At 42.9% G+C, this 22,483-nt stretch overlaps 1 protein-coding gene across 1 annotated transcript in view; it reads left to right on the forward strand.

The window, feature by feature from the left end:
• Positions 1–22,483, forward strand: part of LOC124006950 (ryanodine receptor 1-like) — a 102,285-nt gene that overhangs the window by 64,335 nt on the left and 15,467 nt on the right. Inside the window, exons 72-89 of the mRNA XM_046317142.1 lie at positions 1,951–2,043; positions 4,602–4,616; positions 9,480–9,650; positions 9,782–9,841; positions 10,273–10,407; positions 10,546–10,658; positions 10,944–11,040; positions 11,135–11,241; positions 11,367–11,418; positions 11,520–11,612; positions 14,989–15,088; positions 15,560–15,639; positions 15,718–15,794; positions 17,122–17,195; positions 19,655–19,735; positions 19,893–19,981; positions 20,515–20,643; positions 21,083–21,187. Of these exons, the coding sequence (XP_046173098.1) occupies positions 1,951–2,043; positions 4,602–4,616; positions 9,480–9,650; positions 9,782–9,841; positions 10,273–10,407; positions 10,546–10,658; positions 10,944–11,040; positions 11,135–11,241; positions 11,367–11,418; positions 11,520–11,612; positions 14,989–15,088; positions 15,560–15,639; positions 15,718–15,794; positions 17,122–17,195; positions 19,655–19,735; positions 19,893–19,981; positions 20,515–20,643; positions 21,083–21,187 (1,671 nt within the window). The remainder of the gene's footprint in view (positions 1–1,950; positions 2,044–4,601; positions 4,617–9,479; positions 9,651–9,781; positions 9,842–10,272; positions 10,408–10,545; positions 10,659–10,943; positions 11,041–11,134; positions 11,242–11,366; positions 11,419–11,519; positions 11,613–14,988; positions 15,089–15,559; positions 15,640–15,717; positions 15,795–17,121; positions 17,196–19,654; positions 19,736–19,892; positions 19,982–20,514; positions 20,644–21,082; positions 21,188–22,483) is intronic.

A 22,483-nucleotide genomic window follows, 5' to 3' on the forward strand; every position in this document is an offset into this window, starting at 1 on the left:
ATAGACAATACATACAAGTGGCGCATGGATATTTTTTCCAGTTTTCGGTGATCAGTTTTCCTTGCGCTTTTTGATGAAACACACGTTCTGTTATAGTCACAGCCGTGATTTAACCCGTTTTAGAAACGTCAGAGTGTTTTCTATCCACACATACTAAGCATATGCATATACTATATTCCTGGCATGAGTAGCAGGACGCTGAAATGTTGCGTGATTTTTAACAGAATGTTCGAAAAAGTAAGGGGTAGGCTTAAGTTTAATGATGGTGTTGGAGTCGTTTGGCCATGCAGTCATGGGTGAACAGGGAGTACAGGAGGAGACTAAGTACACACCCCTGATGGGCCCCAGTGTTGAGGATCAGTGTGGCAGACATGTTGTTACCTACCCTTACCACCCGGGAGCGGCCCGTCAGGAAGTCCAGGATCCAGTTGCAGAGGGAGGTGTTTAGTCCCAGGGTTCTTAGCATAGTGATGCGCTTTGAGGACACTATAGTGTTGAACGATGAGCTGAAGTCAATGAACAGCCTTCTCATATAGGTGTTCTTTTTGTCCAAGTGGGAAAGGGTAGTATGGAGTGCAATTGAGATTGTGTCATCTGTGGAGGCAGGTCGAGGACAGGCGATAGGTCCTCGGAAAAAAAAACCAGGTCACAGTCCAAACAGTACCAGGGGATAGGCCCTGCCCTCGAGGTCAGAACAGGCAGGGTGGTCAGGCAGGCTGATTCGGCGTCAGGACAGGCACAGGTCAAAACAAGGAGGGCTAGGAAAAAACAGAGACTGGGAAAAATAGGAGCTAGGAGAAACGCTGGTTGACTTGGCAAAACAAGATGAACTGGCACAGAGAGACAGGAAACACAGGGATAAATACACCAGGGACTAATGGGGAAAACAGGAGACACCTGGAGATGGGTGGAGACAATCATAAAGACATGTGAATTAGATCAGGACGTGACAGCCAGTTGGTCCGTGCATGCTGTGAGTACACGTCCTGTAAATCCATCCAGCCCCACGGCTTTGTGAATGTTGACCTGTTTAAAGATCTTGCTCACATCGGCTACCGATAGCGTTATCACACAGTCATCCAGAACAGCTGGTGCTCTTGTGCATGCTTCAATGTTGCTTGCCTCAATGCGAGCATAAAAGGCATTTAGCACGTCTGGCAAGCTTGCGTCACTTGGCAGCTTGCATCTGGGTTTCCATTTGTAGTCCGTAATAGTTTTCAAGCCCTGCCACATCCGACGAGCGTCAGAGCCAGTGTAGTAGGATTCAATATTAAACCTGTATTGGCGCTTTGCTTGTTTGATGGTTCGTCTGAGGGCATAGCGGGATTTCTTATAATTGTCCGGATTAGTGTGCCACTCCTTGAAAGCGGCAGCTCTAGCCTTTAGCTCGATTCAGATGTTGCCTGTAATCCATGGCTTCTGGTTGGGGTATGTACGTACAGTCACTTTGGGGATGACTTCATTGATGCACTTATTGATGAAACCGATGACTGAGGTGGAAAACTCTTCAATGCCATTGGATGAATTCCGAAACATATTCCAGCCTGTGCTAGCAAAACAGTCCTGTAGCGTAGCATCCGCGTCATCTGACCACTTCTGTATTGAGTGAGTCACGGGTACTTCCTGCTTTCGTTTTTGCCTGTAAGCAGAAATCAGGAGGATAGAATTATGGTCAGATTTGCCAAATGGAGGGTGGGGGAGAGCTTTGTACGCATCTCTGTGTGTGGAGTAAAGGTAGTCTAGGATTTTTTACCCTCTGGTTGCACATGTGACATGCTGGTAAAAATGTGGTAAAACTGATTTAAGTTTGCCTGCATTAAAGTCCCCGGCCACTAGAAGAGCATCTTCTGGATGAACATGTCATGTCACCTCAAATCTGTGTATACGACCTATAAACTTTGATTAGATTTGATCTGATGTCCTTTCTCTCTCCATCTTGTGTCTCTGCAGAACTTCAAACGGGAGGAGCAGAACTTTGTGGTGATGAATGAGATTAATAACATGTCTTTCCTCACTGCTGACAGCAAGAGCAAGATGAGCACGGTGAGCCAATACCATCTGGGGTTAAAAAGCCATTCATTTACAGTTGAATACGGAAGTTTTTCACAATTTCTGACATTTAATCCTCGTAAAAAATACCTGTGTTAGGTCAGTTAGGATCACCACTTTATTTTAAGAATGTGAAATGTCAGAATAATAGTAGAGAGAATAATTTCAGGTTTTATTTCTTTCATCACATTCCCAGTGGGTCAGAAGTTTACATACACTCCATTAGTATTTGGTAGCATTACCTTAAACAATTTAAACTTGGGTCAAACGTTTAGGGTAGCCTTCCAGACGCTTCCCACAATTTTGGCCCATTTCTCCTGACAGAGCTGGTGTAACGGAGTCAGGTTTGTAGGCCTCCTTGCTCACACACACTTTTTCAGTTCTGCCCACAAATGTTCTATAGGATTGAGGTCAGAGCTTTGTGATGGCCACTCCAATATCTTTACTTTGTTGTCCTTAATAAGCCATTTTGCCACAACTTTGGAATTATGCTTGGGGTCATTGTCCATTTGGAAGACCCATTTGCAACCAAGCTTTAACTTCCTGACTGATGTCTTGAGATGTTGCTTCAATATATCCTCATAATTTTACTTCCTCATGAAGCCATCAATTTTGTGAAGTGCACCAGTCCCTCCTGCAGCAAAGCACCCCCACAACATGATGCTGCCACCCCCGTGCTTCATGGTGGGGATGGTGTTCTTCGGCTTGCAAGCCTCCTCTTTTTCCTCCAAACATAACAATGGACATTATGGTCAAACAGTTATATTTTCTTTTCATGAGACCAGAGGACATTTTCCAAAAGGTACGATCTTTGTCCCCATGTACAGTTGCAAATCATAGTCTGGCATTTTTTATGGCGGCTTTGGAGCAGTGGCTGAGCATCCTTTCAGGTTATGTAGATATAAGACTTGTTTTACTGTAGATATTGATACTTTGTACCTGTTTCCTCCAGCATCTTCACAAGGTCCTTTGCTGTTGTTCTTGGATTGATTTGCCCTTTTCACACCAAATCACTTTCATCTCTAGGAGACAGAACGCATCTCCTTCCTGAGTAGTATGACGGATGCGTGGTCCAATGGTGTTTATACTTGTGTACTATTTTTTGTACAGATGAGCGTGGTACCTTCAGGCATTTGGAAATCCCGCCCAAGGATGAACCAGACTTGTGAAGGTTTACAATTATTTTCCTGAGTTTTTCTTGACTGATTTCTTTTGATTTTCCGATGATGTCAAGCAAAGAGGCAGTGAGTTTGAAGGTAGGCCTTGAAATACATCCACAGGTAAACCTCCAATTGACTCAAATGATTTCAATTAGCCTATCAGAAGCTTCTAAAGCCATGACATCATTTTCTGGACTTTTCCGAGCTGTTTAAAGGCGCAGTCAACTTAGTGTATGTAAACTTCTGACCCACTGGAATTGTGATACAGTGAATTATAAGTTAAATAATCATGCACAAATTAATTTCCTAACCGACTTGCCAAAACTATAGTTTGTTAAACAAGAAATGTGTGGACTGGTTGAAAAACAAGTTTTAATGACTCCAACCTAAGTGTATGTAAACTTCCGACTTCAACTGTACCTTCAGCGTTTAAATGTTGTGGCATGTTTACCAGGGTTCTCCAATGCTGTTGCTGGAGCGCTACCATCCTGTAGGTTTTAGCTTTCCGTGAACACGGTTGGAGTGCCCTATGTTAGACTGATGTCAGCAGATTTGGGTAGACTGTGAATTACTGAAACATCTATCATACATTGTCATTTACACCACAGCAACAATGCAGCCAGCAATTTGTCTCACATCCTGCATTGTTTGCTTTAAAAAAAAAAAAAAAAATTTACATACTTAATTGTCAATTCATTTGGGATATCCTCCTAACCCATTGTAGCTAACCATGTGGAGTATATCTTACCTATACAAATTGGTGGTTCTTTTTAAAAAATGTACTTGATGTCTGCATGGGTTTAAGCAAATGCTAACTAGCCTTAGCACAATGACTGGAAGTCTATGGGTGACCACAAGTTTATCTGACTCTGAAATGAAAGATCTTGTTACTTAAGTATATATCTTGTATCACTGACAACAGCCGAAAAGTAAAGGCAAACAAGTATTTTCCCCACATCTTCAGCAGGTATGGTACATTGGAAAGCGTCACTTAAAAAAATATAATTTTGACATGACAGCTTTTTGCCCTGTTTTCCATGCCTGCCTTGACCTATATATCTACTCCTGGGTGGGGCAGTGGTCTAAGACACTGCATCTCAGTGCAAGAGACATCACAGCAGTACCTGGTTCAAATCCAGGCTGCATCACATCCGGCCGTGATTGGGAGTCCCATGGGGCGGTGCACAATTGGCCCAGCGTCGTCCAGGTTTGGCGGGGTAGGCCGTCATTGTAAATAAGAATTTGTTCTTAACTGACTTACCTAGTTAAATAAAGGTTAAACAGGCAGTGTATATGTCAGTAGAGAGGTTGAGTAGCTCTAACAGGTGGGTTTACAGTTCTCTCTTTGACTGTCCCTTGTCCTCTTTTTCTGTGTCCACGCTGGGTTTCTAGGGCAACGACTCAGAGGTTAGACTTTGTTTCTGCACGACCCCTGTGCAGACCGCATGGCGCCTCACTTTGGGGGTCTGGAGGCGCTTGATGAAAGTACTCGGCCGTAGTCTGGCTCATGGCACTAGGCTCCGCACCAGGCCTGCCCAAAGCAGCAGTGGGAGCAGAGTGCCATCATCCTGCCAATGAGTTTGCACCCAGTTGATTGTAGTTAGGTGGGAGTTTTCCTTCCATTTATTTTATTTTGGGTTGAAGGTTGGTTGGTCTGTAGCATTTGTGGTCTAGCTCCATACACAAGGGGATGCTGTTAGTCCTGCTCTCTGTGCTCACCGTTCACTCATTCCTCCCTGTAGCCGCCATGTCAGACCATGGCTTAGCATCATCATATCCTCCAGTCAGTCTCCACCCACACACCTGTCCCCTTTCTTTAACCCCTGACCTGAAAAACGTTTCTGGAACAAGCTCTATAGTACTCCATGTAGAATAAACTCAATGTGACTACCTCACCCCAATCTATTTTAATCAAACCTGTCTTCTAAAATCTCCCTTAAAACCTTTGCACCCATCTTCCTCTAAACTAGCCTTATTCATAACACACTCCTTGCATTGATGAAGTACTGGTTTGGAGAAGTGGTTGAATCTGCCTGGACTTGTCTGTGGCTTTGACACACTCCTACCACTCGCTCACATTTTACTTTACCAGGAGTAGATGCACTTCTCTGTCATAAAGGGCATACTCCGAGATGAATACAGCAGTCTCACGTTTCACCACTGCAGATTCCCTTAGTCCTTCGGGACATTTGGTCATGACACATTCTCTGTTTCTAGGGCTTTGCGTCCTCTCCTGTTCTGTGCATTGGTCCTCCGTTATCTTCACTCCCTGGGCCAACCTCAGCCTGCTGTATGACACACACGTGTACACATACACACACAGAGAGACAGAGGAACACACACACACACTACATACAAGCTTGCAGGGGACGTCAGAGAGGGCAGAAAACAGTTTCTGTGACGTTCCATCACAGAAACGAGACAGGAGAGCGGGAGGAGAGCACAGGGGTGATGGGACTTATCCCATGTGGGGCGTATATCCCATGGACATTTGGTTTACTTGTGTGATTTGCTAGTTGGTTGCTAACACCTTGATCTGAATCTAGTTTCCTATTAACATGATGCTACTTACAACTAATAGTTGTGTGTGTTTTCAACAGGAGCTTTGTTACTCTCCAAAACCATGTAACACATGAATTCACCTAGTGCTGCTGGTGCCAAATGCACCTGAGAAACATACTGTACAACAGGATTTTTAATGTGAATGCAATGCGTTTGTAAGCATGTTTTTATATGTGCAGTTTCACTGGTTTCCTGTCCTACAGATTAGAATGATTCCTTTCAGTTGTCCTCCCCAACACCCTCCACCCCAGCTCCAACCCCTGTCCTTCTCAATGCAGTGTTACATCCCCTCCCCTTACCGGCCAAGTGTTCAGAAACAGGTCATTATGGTGGTGAGATGTAGCCCTGATTCTGGGCAGTTTGGTTCTTTTATCAGTACATTGCCTGTCCACCTGCAGCAAATACTGAATAATATGATGATGTGAAGGAACTGACCCAGGCTGAAGGGTTCAGAGATGAGTCCATGGCTTTTGATATTAGAGGGTGTTAACTGTTAATTAATGGTATTTTGTGATAGCTACAGCCTGAGTAAGCAGGTATGGTTGTAACTCAACAGGTCATTGAAATGAGAAGCAATGGTCACATTTCCACTGGATTGCAGGTATCAAGCTGGAAATAATGTGACGAGCACATTATGGTTTTTAGTACATTGCACAAAGTGTGGATGTCATGTACATCTAGGATGTCAAACTCATTCCATGGAGGGCCTAGTGTCTGCTGTTTTTGGGGATTTCCTTTCAATTAAGACTTAGACAACCAGGTGAGGGGAGTTCCTTACTAAGACCTAGACAACCAGGCGAGGGGAGTTCCTTACTAAGACCTAGACAACCAGGCGAGGGGAGTTCCTTACTAAGACCTAGACAACCAGGCGAGGGGAGTTCCTTACTAAGACCTAGACAACCAGGCGAGGGGAGTTCCTTACTAAGACCTAGACAACCAGGCGAGGGGAGTTCCTTACTAAGACCTAGACAACCAGGTGAGGGGAGTTCCTTACTAAGACCTAGACAACCAGGTGAGGGGAGTTCCTTACTAAGACCTAGACAACCAGGTGAGGGGAGTTCCTTACTAAGACCTAGACAACCAGGCGAGGGGAGTTCCTTAGACAACCAGGTGAAGACTTAGACAACCAGGTGAGGGGAGTTCCTTACTAAGACCTAGACAACCAGGCGAGGGTAGTTCCTTACTAAGACCTAGACAACCAGGCGAGGGGAGTTCCTTACTAAGACCTAGACAACCAGGTGAGGGGAGTTCCTTACTAAGACCTAGACAACCAGGTGAGGGGAGTTCCTTACTAAGACCTAGACAACCAGGCGAGGGGAGTTCCTTACTAAGACCTAGACAACCAGGCGAGGGGAGTTCCTTACTAAGACCTAGACAACCAGGCGAGGGGAGTTCCTTACTAAGACCTAGACAACCAGGCGAGGGGAGTTCCTTACTAAGACCTAGACAACCAGGCGAGGGAGTTCCTTACTAAGACCTAGACAACCAGGCCTTACTAAGACCTAGACAACCAGGGAGGGGAGTTCCTTACTAAGACCTAGACAACCAGGCGAGGGAGTTCCTTACTAAGACCTAGACAACCAGGCGAGGGGAGTTCCTTACTAAGACCTAGACAACCAGGCGAGGGGAGTTCCTTACTAAGACCTAGACAACCAGGCGAGGGAGTTCCTTACTAAGACCTAGACAACCAGGCGAGGGAGTTCCTTACTAAGACCTAGACAACCAGGCCTAGACAACCAGGCGAGGAGTTCCTTACTAAGACCTAGACAACCAGGCGAGGGGAGTTCCTTACTAAGACCTAGACAACCAGGCGAGGGGAGTTCCTTACTAAGACCTAGACAACCAGGCGAGGGGAGTTCCTTACTAAGACCTAGACAACCAGGCGAGGGGAGTTCCTTACTAAGACCTAGACAACCAAGTGAGGGGAGTTCCTTACTAAGACCTAGACAACCAAGTGAGGGGAGTTCCTTACTAAGACCTAGACAACCAAGTGAGGGGAGTTCCTTACTAAGACCTAGACAACCAAGTGAGGGGAGTTCCTTACTAAGACCTAGACAACCAAGTGAGGAGAGTTCAAGAAGAAAAAAAAACAATATAAGAAGAAGTGGCTCCAGTGGGCACAAGATCACCAACACTGGACAATTGAGGAGTGGAAAAAGATTGCCTGGTCCGACCAATCCCGGTTTCTGTCAGGATTTGGCATAAGGAGCATGAGTCCATGGCCTCATCCTGCCTGGTGTTAACGGTAGAGGTTGATGGTGAAATAATGGGGGGTATGTTTTCCTGGCACACGTTAGGTCCCTTGATACCAATTGAGTAACTTAGGAAACCACACCTTGTAGAATCCATGCCCTGAATAATTCAGGCTGTTCTGGAGGCAAAGGGGGGGGGGGGTGGTCTGACCCAGTACTATATGGGTGTACCTAATGAACTGGCCACTGAGTGTATAATGTAGAATATGTTGCTTTTCTATTGTAGTGTTCATTAATAATTATTTTCATGGTTAAGAGGTAGAACAGGACTCTTATTGAAAAATGTAAGTGATTGTGAGTGTCGTGCCATCGAATCAGTGCCATGGGTTCAATGCTAAGCAGTGTTAATTGATGTATTGTTTAATGCTAAGCAGTGGTAATTGATATATTGTTTAATGCTAAGCAGTGGTAATTGATATATTGTTTAATGCTAAGCAGTGGTAATTGATATATTGTTTAATGCTAAGCAGTGGTAATTGATATATTGTTTAATGCTAAGCAGTGGTAATTGATATATTGTTTAATGCTAGTGGTCTCAATTGTATATTGTTTAATGCTAAGCAGTGTTAATGTATATGTTGTTCAATGCTGATGTTAATGTATTGTTTAATGCTAAGCAGTGGTAATTGTATATTGTTTAATGCTAAGCAGTGCTAGGCAGTGTTAATCTAATATGTTGTTCAATGCTAAGTGGTAATTGATGGTGTTCAATGCTAAGCAGTGTTAATGTATATGTTGTTCAGTGTTAATGTTGTTCAATATGTTGTTCAATGCTAAGCAGTGTTAATGTATATGGTGTTCAATGCTAAGCAGTGTTAATGTATATGGTGTTCAATGTGTTCATTTCTATGTTGTTCAATGCTAAGCAGTGTTAATTTCTATGTTGTTCAATGCTAAGCAGTGTTAATTGATGTATTGTTTAATGCTAAGCAGTGGTAATTGATGGTGTTCAATGCTAAGCAGTGTTAATTTCTATGTTGTTCAATACTAAGCAGTGTTAATGTATATGTTGTTCAATGCTAGGCAGTGTTAATGTATATGTTGTTCAATGCTAAGCAGTGTTAATGTATATGTTGTTCAATGCTAAGCAGTGTTAATTTCTATGTTGTTCAATGCTAGGCAGTGTTAATGTATATGTTGTTCAATGCTAGGCAGTGTTAATGTATATGTTGTTCAATGCTAAGCAGTGTTAATGTATATGTTGTTCAATGCTAAGCAGTGTTAATGTATATGTTGTTCAATGCTAAGCAGTGTTAATTTCTATGTTGTTCAATGCTAGGCAGTGTTAATGTATATGTTGTTCAATGCTAGGCAGTGTTAATGTATATGTTGTTCAATGCTAAGCTGTGGTAATTGATATGTTGTTCAATGCATGTATTGGTTGTGGCTTTATGCATGAAGAAGATGCCTTGGTCTCTCCTTATGTTCTTGGCTTGGTCCCTCCTTGTGTTCTTAGGCTGGTGGCTCAGACGTGGAGCGTACCAAGAAGAAAAGACGGGGAGATCGTTACTCAGTGCAGACGTCACTTATTGTGGCTGCCCTGAAAAAGATGCTCCCCATCGGCCTCAACATGTGCTCCCCTGCTGATCAGGAGCTTATCAACCTGGCCAAGATACGATACTCTTTGGTAGTCTGCCCTCGGCTGTCTTAAATAACTCTGCCTTAGTATGACTAGTTGTTTGAGCCAGACCCATACGGCTGTATATCCAGACACAGAAATGGTTCCAAAATAAATGTTAAACAACATTTGTTTTCCAGAGGGACACGGATGAGGAAGTAAGAGAGTTTTTGCAAAACAACCTGCATCTTCAAGGCAAGGTAAGATGGACTGGGTTGGTGCAGTAAAGTGATACATGGTGAAGTCCTGTGGTGTTCCTCCGGCTGCACTGTGTGTTCCTCCAGCTGCACTGTGTGTTCCTCCGGCTGCACTGTGTGTTCCTCCGGCTGCACTGTGTGTTCCTCCGGCTGCACTGTGTGTTCCTCCGGCTGCACTGTGTGTTCCTCCGGCTGCACTGTGTGTTCCCCCCGGCTGCACTGTGTGTTCCCCCCGGCTGCACTGTGTGTTCCCCCGGCTGCACTGTGTGTTCCCCCGGCTGCAGTGTGCGTTTTTCCTCCGGCTGCACAGTGCGTTTTTCCTCCGGCTGCACTGTGTGTTCCCCCGGCTGCACTGTGTGTTCCCCCGGCTGCAGTGTGCGTGTTCCCCCGGCTGCAGTGTGCTTTTTCCTCTAGCTGCAGTGTGTTGTGTTCAGGTGGAGAACCCGTCCATGTGCTGGCAGATGTCCCTGTATAAGGAGATGGCAGGGAAGGCTGAGGATGCTGACGCTCCAGAGAAAGTGGTGAAGAGGGTGCAGGAGGTGTCAGCTGTTCTCTATCACATTGAGGTGGTGAGTAGTAGTAGTAGTACACTCAGTACTTCAATACTACAACATCAATATAATCCTACAGTATTCCTATAGTCCTACTTCACACACATGGCATGATCTCAGTGGTGCCGTTTCTCTCAATTATCTCGTCTCACTTAGACGGAGCACCCCTTCAAATCCAAAAAGATTGTGTGGCACAAACTGCTCTCCAAGCAGAGACGCAAGGCTGTGGTAGCCTGCTTTAGGATGACTCCACTCTACAACCTACCAAGGTTAGAGACGCTATTACAGTCTTGTATTTACATTTAAGTCATCTAGAAGGCACTCTTATCCAGAGCGATTTACAGAAGCAATTAGGGTTAAGCGCCTTGATCAAGTGCACATCGACAGATTTTTCACCTAGTCTGCTCTGAGATTAGAACCAGCGACTTTTCGGTTACTGGTCCAACATTCTAAAATGCTAGGCTACCTGCCTCCACATTCAAACATATGCAGAAAGTAACACACAGCCACAAGTAAAATACAGACACTAACATGGTTTTCTGTCTGCCTCACAGGCATAGAGCTTCCAATATGTTCCTGGAAGGATACAAACACAACTGGATCCATACTGAAGGCTACTCCTTTGAGGACAGAATGATAGATGACTTGTCTGTAAGCTCTGCCTGCTTGACACACCTTTTGAGGATTTCAGGACCTGCGAGTTTCCTCCTGTAGTTTCACTCCCACATCTCTTTCTCAAACACAGAAAGCCATGGAGCAGGAAGGTGAGGAAGAGGAAGAGACTGAGACCAAGCCAGATCCCCTTCACCAACTAATTTTGCATTTCAGCCGTACCGCTCTCACAGAGAAGAGGTGGGACTCTCCTTTTCTCCCTCAAGCATGTTAGTTGAGCAGCTTTTGGATTGAATTCAACACTAAACACGCATCTCAACCTTTTGACATGTTGCCTAAGCCTCTGTTTCTTCTCATCGTTACAGTAAACTTGATACAGATTACCTATATATGGCATACGCTGATATTATGGCAAAGGTGAGTTTTAGGATGGAACATTTTAGCATGTTATTGTTATTTGTATACGGATGTATTTAAAGTATATCATTTATTTTTTTCCTTGTCTGTGTGTGTTGTAGAGCTGCCACATTGGTGAGGAGGACGAAGGGGGTGAGGAGGTGGAGGAAGGGGCTGAGGATGAGACGTCCTTTGATGTGCGACAGACAGAACTGGTATGGGGCGGCCAGGGGCAGGGGAGCAGGGAGACACTGGAGCGGTAGCTCTCAACGCATCGAGTGACCACATCATCCACTGCACATCAGCCTGCGACCACATCTCTCTGTTCTCTATCGCTCTTCTCTCTCTCTGTCTCCTCTCTTCTCTCTCCTCTCTCATCCCTCTCTTGTCTCTTCTATCTGTTCCTTTACATGCTTGTTGCTTCCTCCTAAATGTTATTTGTTTGTCGCTTGTTCTCCTTCTTTGTGTTTTGCTTCACTCCAAGTGTTTCTGGATTGTACCTGGCTGTTGTGGTTAACAACGGCGGTAACATTCTGTAGATGTTGCATGACTCACAAAGTGATTGGAAAATACAACTTATCTAGACTATACACAATCATGTGGACCATCATCAATAGCACAAAGTTCTATTGATGAGTAATTCCCTCAATTTGGCAGGCAGAATGTATTTACATGGGTCAAATACTGTTGTCAATCATATAATGGCTCCTCTATTATTTTGGACAGAAATACATCTAATAATTTCCATAGTTTGTATATACACTAAGCATACAAAACATTAGGAACACCTTCCTAATATTGAGTTGCACACCTTTTTGCCCTCGGAACAGCCTCAATTCGCCGGGGGATGGACTCTACAAAGTGTCGAAAGCGTTCTACAGGGATGCTGGCCCATGTTGACTCCAATGCTTCCCACAGTTGTCAAGTTCACTGGATGTCCTTTGGGTGGTGGACCATTCTTGATACACACGGGAAACTGTTGAGCGTGAAAATTCCAGCAGCGTTACAGTTCTTGACACACTCAAACCGGTGTGCTTGGCACCTTCTACCATACCCCGTTCAAAGGAACATAAATCCTCTGAATGGCACACATACACAATCCATGTCTCAATTGTCTCAAGGCTGAAAAATCCTTCTTTAACCTGTCCTTTCCCTTCACCTACACTGATTGAAGTGGATTTAACAAGTGACATCAACAAGGAATCATAGCTTTCACCTGGATTCACCTGGTCAGTCTGTCATAGAAAGAGCAGGTATTCCTAATGTTTTGTCCACTCAGTGTATATACCGGTGTTTTATACCACTTATGTATGTAAGTGGTATATTTGGACGAATAGGAATGACTCCTGTGTCTGTAAATTGTTACCTTTAGAGTGTAGGAGGCCATTAGCCATGTTGTTGGTTACCACACATTGTCCCAAGTCTAGTCTATCACTGCCAGCTCATACCAGCTCATACCACCATACCCCACCTATGGTCTTTCATACAGATTCAGATGGAATCTCTAACAGAACTGATCCTGTCTGTTTCTCAGATTGTAACCAACTACTGACCCTTTGACTGACCTCTGACGACGTCTGTGTCAGTTCCATGTTCTCTTACTGCTCTCCCACTTACTCTGGCGTAACACCTTCATCTCTATTAACTGAGTGTTACTAATCAATGCTGTTCCCTTCCATACTTTCTTTGCGTATTGACCAATAGACTATATTGAAAGCCTGTCTACTCTCCCAGACACCTAGACTGACACATACAGTAAGAATATGTGTAAGAAGAGTTCCAGCAACAACACATTCACTGATAGACAGACTCTATACTACACCTGATAGAGGGCTTATCCCAAACACCCCTCTTGTTTCCATTGGATGGGAAACTCTCCATAAGTAATGTCAAGTACATCTGCACCATGCTTACTGGGTAGACCATAATCAGGCATACGCGGGTGGGTGGGTGGTGCTTTGGGTGGGTTAGGAGGGTGGGATGATTGTGGGAACTGATTAAAAATGTATTTGTATTACTTTTGTTTTAATTAAGTCTTGGTTGAAAAGAAAATGTTGGTTACAATATCAAATCTGGTTAGTTTTTATACCTTCTATATACTTAATTGCATTACATTGCACTTGTCAAAATGTTGCAAGCTGATCATTACACTACAAATGTAGTTCTGTGACAGACATGTTTTGGGCTTTTTAAAATAAAAATGTCATAACATGTATTTAAGACACCAAGGGGGACACTGTGGTTATTCAATAGATCCTGTATGGTTCTTTGCAACGGCTAGCACTGCAGCGTGCAAGACCATCAGGGCTGTTTGCTGTAGTCTAACGTTTGCTCCAGTCAGCAAACGTGCAGAAGTAGTGTAACGACTCCATGACTAATTAACTGGGGAGAGAGAATGGGTCAGAGAGAGAAACAGATAGGTGGAATGGAAGTAATGAAATGTGTGGAAAACGAGTCAAAAAGCAGATAAAGCATGCAGGTTTGAATGAGTTTATCCCTATACAATGAGAGGAAAAGGGCAACTAAGAAATGGAGGTGGAGAGTAGAAACTGAGAATGAGAAACTATTTCAATTTTAGATATTCGGTACAAGTCAAAAGTTTAGACAGACCTACTCATTCCAGGGTTTTTCTTTATTTTCACTATTTTCTACATTGTAGAATAATAGTGAAGACATCCAAACTATGAAATAACACATATGGAATCATGTAGTAACCAAAAAAGTGTTAAACAAATGTATTTTTTATTTAATTTAACTACAGTAGGCAAGTCAGTTAAGAACAAATTAGCGGTTTAAGGCACTGCATCTCAGTCCTTGAGTCGTCACTACAGACACCCTGGTTCGATTCCAGGCTATATCACAACCGGCCATGATTGGGAGTCTAAAGGACGGTGCACAATTGGCCCAGCGTCATCCAGGTTTGACCGGTGTAGGCCGTCATGGTAAATAAGAATTTGTTCTTAACTGACTTTCTTAGTTAAATAAAGGTTAAATAAAATGTAAATATATATATTTTGCCTTGATGACAGCTTTGCACACTCTTGGCATTCTCTCAACCAGCTTCATGAAATGCATTTCAATTCAGGAAAAGTGAAGGAAAAGCATCCAACAAGTGCTCAGCATATGCGGGAACTCATTCAAGACTGTCGGAAAAGCATTCCAGGTGACTACCTCATGAAGCTGGTTGAGAAAATGCCAAGCGTGTGCAAAGTCATTAATGCAAAGGGTGGATACTTTGAAGAATCTAAAATATATTTAGATTTTTTGAAACACTTTTTTGCTTACCATTCATTGTGATATTTCATAGTTTGATGTTTTCACTATTTTTCTACAATGTTGAAAATAGTAAAAATAAAGAAAAAACTTTCAATGAGTAGGTGTGTCCAAGCTTTGACTGGCATTGTATATGAAGCATTTAAAACAATAGGCTATTAAAACAAAGTTTAGGGCAGCAAATCAGTGGAGCTTAGAGAGAAGGTCTATACAGCTAGGTACTAGCTGTGTGAATGCAGAGGGACTGTGTGACTGTCACTTGTTCTCCTTCTTTGTGTGACCATCAGGACACATTCACAGCATCTGTGTCCATCACAGGAAAAAGAGATGGAGAAACAGAGACTTCTGTACCAGCAGTCCCGTCTCCATAACCGTGGGGCGGCTGAGATGGTGCTGCAGATGATCAGTGCTTGCAAAGGTACTTCCCCAACCCATGCAGTTACACCAAGGATCCCCAATTACATTCAACTGTGGGATGATTACTCCTTGAGAGGATGGTCAGGGGGACGGAAGATAATTTAGTTATAAATAATTTGTACACTTCAAATTGACCACAAGAATCCCAAACAGATATAGTATTTAACAAAAACAAAATCAAATCAAACCTTGATTACATTGGGATACGATCAATAATGCCTCTCTCTATTTATACGTAGGAATTCTTCGAAACAGATTTCCTAAATTAAAATCACATTGAGGCTTATTTTTTGCTCATAAAAATAATTTGGCCTGCAGACCGCCTATTGGAGAACCCTGCAGTACTACAAGTCAATGTCTTTCCATCACAGTGCATGTATTTGAAGGGTACCTGTCATGGTCGACACATATCAAAGACATTATTCATACCCGTCCATCTAGAATGGTAAAGAATGCTTTTCTCTGCATTTAGGTGAGACTGGCTGCATGGTGTCCTCCACCCTTAAATTGGGCATCTCCATCCTAAACGGTGGTAACGTTGAGGTTCAACAGGTAAGTGTTCTCTCAGTGGGCTGTCCATCTGACCTGAGGATATAGTAGTAATTGACTGGTCTCACTGTCTGCTTGCAGAAAATGCTTGAGTACTTGAAGGACAAGAAGGATGTTGGCTTCTTTTTGAGTGTCCAGGCTCTAATGCAGACATGCAGGTTTGTCTTCACCCCTGAATTACTCATAAAGGACAGTATCAGTCAAAGATTTGGATACACCTACTCATTCCAAAAGGTTTTGGGACACTGTAAAGCCCATGGAGAATAAGAGCACCTCCTCCCTGCCCACTGCACTGAGGCTAGGAAACACTGTCACCACCTCAAAATCTACGATAATCGGTATTTTCAATAAGCATTTTTCTACGACTGGCCATGCTTTCCACCTGGCTACCTACCCCGGCCAACAGCTCTGCACCCCCTGCAGCAACTTGCCCAAGCACCCCCCCACCCATTTCTCCTTCACCCAAATTCAGACAGGTGATGTTCTGAAAGAGCGGCAAAATCTGGACCCCTACAAATCAGCTGGGCAAGACAATCTGGACCCTCTATTTCTAAAATGATCCGCCGAAATTGTTACAACCCCTATCACTAGCCTGTTCAACCTCTCTTTTGTATCGTCTGAGATCCCCAAAGATTGGAAAGCTGCCGCGGTCATTCCCCTCTTCAAAACTGTTATAGATCTATATCCATCCTGCCCTGCTTTTCTAAAATCTGGTGTTTTGCAGGTACTATTTAATGAAGCTGCCAGTTGATGACTTGTGAGGCGCCTGTTTCTCAAACTAGACACTCTAATTGTACTCTTGCTCAGTTGTGCACCGGGGCCTCCCACTCCTCTTTCTATTCTGGTTAGGGCCAGATTGCGCTATTCTGTGAAGGGAGTAGTACACAGTGTTGTACGAGATCTTCAGTTTCTTGGAAATTTTGTTGCATGGAATAGCCTTAATTTCTCAGAACAAGAATAGACTGACAATTTTCAGGAGAAAGTTCTTTGTTTCTGGCCATTTTGAGCCTGTAATCGAACCCACAAATGCTAATGCTCCAGATGCTCAACGTGTTAAAAGAAGGCCAGTTTTATTGCTTCTTTAATTAGCACAACAGTTTTCAGCTGTGCTAACATAATTGCAAAAGGGTTTTGTAATGATCAATTAGCATTTTAAAATTATAAACTTGGATTAGCTAACACAATGTGCTACTGGAACACAGGAGTGATGGTTGCTGATAATGGGCCTCTGTATGCCTATGTAGATATTCCATAAAAAATCAGCCGTTTCCAGCTACAATAGTCATTTACAACATTAACAATGTCTACACTGTATTTCTGATCAATTTGATGTTATATTAATGGACAAAAAATGTGCTTTTCTTTAAAAAACAAGGACATTTCTAAGTGACTCAACTTTTGAACAGTAGTGTATATAAATGGAAAATGGAGCCAACAGCTTATGAAGTTTGATAAAAGATGACTGTATGTTGTTTTTCGTGGCAGTGTCCTGGACCTGAATGCCTTTGAGAGACAGAACAAGGCAGAGGGTCTGGGCATGTTGTCGGAGGAGGGAACAAGTAAGTCTTTAAAGCTCTCACTGTACTGGACACTGGTACACCAACTTTGTACCACCTTACACCATCTTTGCATCCATGTCCTGCCTAGACAATCACACATTCACACATGTGCAGTATCAGGGCCTATGGTCACTGAGTGGGAGTTCCTCCACTTCATTCCTCATCTTTTTTTCAGTATTAGTAACATCCATCAACTCTGCTGTCCAATAATGATTGATGTGTTGATATGGCTGTAATTTTGTCAGTGCTCACGCCTTGTCAGTTGGTCATTTGAATTTACATGGTGTCTTTTTAGTACTGTATTTTGACTTGCTAATATTTTGTGTTTACATTCAATGTTAATTTGTAAAATATTTTGTAAATGTAGAATAATTTTAAAGCTAATTCTTAGTTTAAAACTCCTACGTGTTCTACTGTTGTCAATCAACTCACCATCGCTCTCTTTCCCTACCTTGCCATCATCGTGTCCCTCCCTCCCCTATCCTCTCTTCCCATTCCCTCATTTGCTGGTCCTCAGACATGAAGTCAGAACGGGGTAAATGATACCTCTGTCCCTCTGTTTTTCTACCTTTTCTCTTTCTATTGCCCTCCCTGTCCCCTCTCCCTGTCTCTTCATTTTCTTTAGCTCTTAATTATCTTGAGTTGTGGGGCCCACCTTTATTCAATTTCACACTCAAGGAGTTTATGAAATAACCTTTCAGTCATGTCAAGTAATGCCAATTCCATTGTTTCTCTGGTATATACTGTACATGACTATATACTGTATTCATAGTAAACTTATTATACTCTCAAAGAGTAATTTACCCTAACAACAGACAATGACTGAAAAGTGTTTTTTCCCATTGAGTGGCTAACCACAGATCTACTGAAACTCAGAAGCTCACCATTATTGCGATCAGACTTCCTGAGCAAGGAATAAGCTCAATATCTGGATCTATCGATCTCTCGTATTAATCCTCAGTGTTTGTAGCTCTGGGCCTGTATCCACAAAGCGTCTCAGAGTAGGATTGCTGATCTAGGATCTGTCCATATACAGTGCATTTGGAAAGTATTTAGACCCCTTGACTTTTTCCACATTTTGTTATGTTCAGCCTTATTCTAAAATTGATTAACTTGTTTTTTCCCCTGATCAATCTACACCTAATACCTCATAATGACAAAGGAAAAACCGGTTTTTAGAGATGTTTGCAAATGTATAACAAAAAAAGAATGGTGTTCAGACCCTGAGCGACCCAGTCGTACACAGAAGCTTGTCAAACTCCAAGCGGGCTGTCATGCCTTTTAATGGCTTCCGTCTAGCTACTCTACTAGAAAGGCCTGATTGGTGGAGTGCTGCGGAGATTTCGAGTCTCATAGCAAAGGGTCTGAAAACCTATGTAAATAAGGTATTTCTGTTTTTGATTTTTAATAAATTAGCAAAGAATTCCCCAAAATCTGTTTTCGCTTTGTCATTATGTAGTATGTAGATTGATGAGGATTTTTTTTTATGGTATCCATTTTGGAATAAGGCTGTAACGTAACAAAATGTGGACAAAGGGAAGGGGTCTGAATACTTTCCGAATGAGCTGTAATCATATTTTTTTATGATATGAAAGGCAAACTGATCCTAGATCAGCACACTGTCTGCCCCACCCACCTCTGAACCCTCACATGACTTACACTGTAATCTCCCCCCACAATGACATCATCCCGCCTCCACTCTACCTTGCTTGGACAGAAGTCTGGCCCTCTTAATCCACATTCAGTGGAGGTAGAGGAGTGCAGTAGGTCTGTGCTGCATGACTGTGTTTCTGCATGCACTGACTAAGGGACTGACAGGGTCAACTTCTCCATTACGTTGAATGTCTGTGCGGTACACAGTGTTGTCCATTGTATCTATACATGTTCATGTGACCATGTACTTTTATCTGTATGTATACTGTGTATTTAGTATACTGTGTTGTCAGTGTTGATGGAGAACTGTTTCTTTATGTGTTTATGTATGTGACATAATGGTGTTTGGTTATGTGTATTATAGTGCAGAGGTTCTTATCGTTGCTTGTTGCTGTGAATGTGCTTTTACAGTACATGCCAACCTGTTGGTCATGATTCAGCAAGTGTTTGAAGTTTTCTATATTGTAGCTACAGTGAACAACTCAGTATGGACTAAAGGAAGATGGACCGTCTGTAAGGAGGAGGCTATTGCAGCTCTTACTAATATGATTATGCAGACGTGATGGAGAGCTGTGAAATGATCATCACACTCACCTTATTGCTGCAAGCATGTGTGCTGCTGACCTGCTGACCATGGCACGCACTGGCTAACACTCGGATGAATGGCTCAAATTGTCTAGTTAGTCTCCCACCTACATTACATATAGATAGATAGAGGTGGCCTGACTGAACCCCCCCTTATGTCAAATACATCCAGTACCCCTAAAACTAGTCTGATCCTCTGCCCCTTTGTCTGACCTCTCTAGGTGAGAAAGTCATGTCGGATGATGAGTTTACATGTGATCTGTTCCGCATGTTGCAGCTGCTCTGTGAGGGCCACAATAACGGTGAGAAAAATATTATCCAATGGTGTTCTATTTAGGGAATGATGGATTCATCTGTGGCGGCACAGCAAGACTTAGGACAATGACATTGAATCATGACTTGATATAATGCTGATCAAATGTTGGCAGTCTATTTGAGTGGACTCTGTTTTTACTCCAGATTTCCAGAACTACTTGAGGACACAGACAGGCAGCACCACCACTATCAACATCATCATCTGCACTGTGGATTACCTCCTCCGACTGCAGGTACTGGGACTCTGACTATTAACACATACCTGTTAAAAAGGTGTCCTGTTGTCCATTTTATCATGAAAATTCACATTTCTAATGAATTTTACAAAGCCCTTTTTACATCAGCAGTTGTCACAAAGTGCAGAAACCCAACCTAAAACTACAAAGAGCAAGAAATGCAGAAGCACAGTGGCTTTCTCTCTAACCCTCTCTCTCTCCCGCTCTCTCTCTCACCCACCCTCTCTCTCTTTCACCCCCCCCTCTCTCTCTCTCACCTTCTCGCTCTTTCACCCTCACTCGTTCACCCTCTCACTTTCTCTATCTCTCGCTCTCTCTCTCTCTCTCTCTCTCTCTCCCGCTCTTTCTTTCACCCCCCGCCTCTCTCTCTCACCTTCTCGCTCTTTCACCCTCACTCGTTCACCCTCTCACTTTCTCGATCTCTCGCTCTCTCTCTCTCTCTCTCTCTCACCTTCTCGCTCTTTCACCCTCACTCGTTCACCTTCTCACTTTCTCTATCTCTCGCTCTCTATCTTTCAATCTCTCTAAAGGAGTCAATCAGTGATTTCTACTGGTATTACTCTGGGAAAGAGATCATCGATGAGCCAGGCAAGAAGAACTTCTCCAAGGCCATGACAGTGGCTAAACAGATCTTTAACAGTCTGACTGAGTACATCCAGGTGAGTATAAACCCATTCATCTGTACAGTATGTAGATGACTGAAAAGCCAACTGACATTTACTCCTGAGGTGTTGACCCGTTGCACCCTCTACAACCTCTGTGATTATTATTATTTGATCCTGCTGGTCATCTATGAACATTTGAACATCTTGGCCATGTTCTGTTATAATCTCCACCCGGCACAGCCAGAAGAGGACTGGCCACCCCTCATAGCCTGGTTCCTCTCTAGGTTTATTCCTAGGTTCTGGCCTTTCTAGGGAGTTTTTCCTAGCCACCGTGCTTCTACACCTGCATTGCTTGCTGTTTGGGGTTTTAGGCTGGGTTTCTGTACGGCACTTTGAGATATCAGCTGATATAAGAAGGGCTATATAAATAGATTTGATGACTGGATGTTAGTGGGTAAGTGTGTGACGTATGTACCCAGTGGTCTCCCCGCAGGGTCCGTGTACAGGCAACCAGCAGTCCCTGACCCACAGCAGGCTGTGGGATGCAGTAGTAGGCTTCCTCCACGTCTTTGCCCACTTGATGATGAAGCTGGCACAGGTACAAGCTACCTGCCTCAAAATATCAACATACACATCTACATATCTCCGCACACAAAACATGGCTACTATTCCCCTAGAAACCACACATTGTGTACCTTACACTAAAGTTGGATGTGCATGAGGAAATTACATAGTTTGTATATATATATGTATCTGGCATGTAAATGCCCACAAAAATCATCTGTATGTAACTCCGCTGTGCACAAAAAAAATCTACATTTCATGGTATAGGCTTTTTTGTGCACTTTTTATTAAAGGATTGTGGTTTCACATATCAAAGTGGTCTGTGTTACCATTTCTGGGGTGAAAATCTGCTCTGAACTTACACTTGACTGCCAACTATGCATTTAACAAATGCCTTTCAAGCCAACAACTTGAACACTTTTGTTGCATTGTTTGACTGATAAGTCTGTAATTTAAAAAATATATATTTACCGTGAAAGTAGTTTATAGAAAGTTAATCTGGAATGGCGAACTAGATCTTATTGTGATGCTAAAAACCTCTGCTACATGAAAGTGTCCTCTCTTACTCCCAGGCATAAAGCAATCAGCCTCAGAGATATCTCCTCACAGATATCTCCTCACAGATATCTCCTCACAGATATCTCCTCACAGATATCTCCTCACAGATATCTCCTCACAGATATCTCCTCACAGATATCTCCTCACAGATATCTCCTCACAGATATCTCCTCACAGATATCTCCTCACAGATATCTTCTCATGCACACTCTCTTTTCTACCTGACATTCACACTAATGCACTGGCTTGCAGACGCACCACATACATGACTGGAACACTATTGAACAGTGGTACTCCTTTTTTAACTGAAGAAAGTAACGCCCTATTTGTACCGTACTGTAAGTATGTTAGTTACAAGTAAACCGTTTGTAGATTGATAAGTTATATGTACTGATAATGAAATATATTAGCGGTGTAATGTTAGTACGTAACACCTTGATGAAACTATAGCCAACTGTAAAATCCAAGTACTTTGAAATGTAGCACTGTTTTTATGTTTTTATTGTTTACAAATCCTATGAGATATTGATTATGTAAACTGTCTTTGTCACATGGTCTATGCAGGCTAAAGTATGTACTCATTTTATTTATCTATCATTGACGTGATTGGGTGTTTACCAGTTTGTTCCAGATTCATCCCTGCTTTTTTCTCAGTGTGTTTTATACTCACCTGCCTTTAAGGCTAGAATAAGAAGAAGAAAAATACTTATTTTGTAATTCAATAATATTGTATGTCAACCTCCAGAACAGTGGCAACACAACCTACTGCAAC

This window comes from Oncorhynchus gorbuscha, linkage group LG20, assembly GCF_021184085.1.
Source record: "Oncorhynchus gorbuscha isolate QuinsamMale2020 ecotype Even-year linkage group LG20, OgorEven_v1.0, whole genome shotgun sequence".
Taxonomy (NCBI): Eukaryota; Metazoa; Chordata; class Actinopteri; order Salmoniformes; family Salmonidae; genus Oncorhynchus; species Oncorhynchus gorbuscha.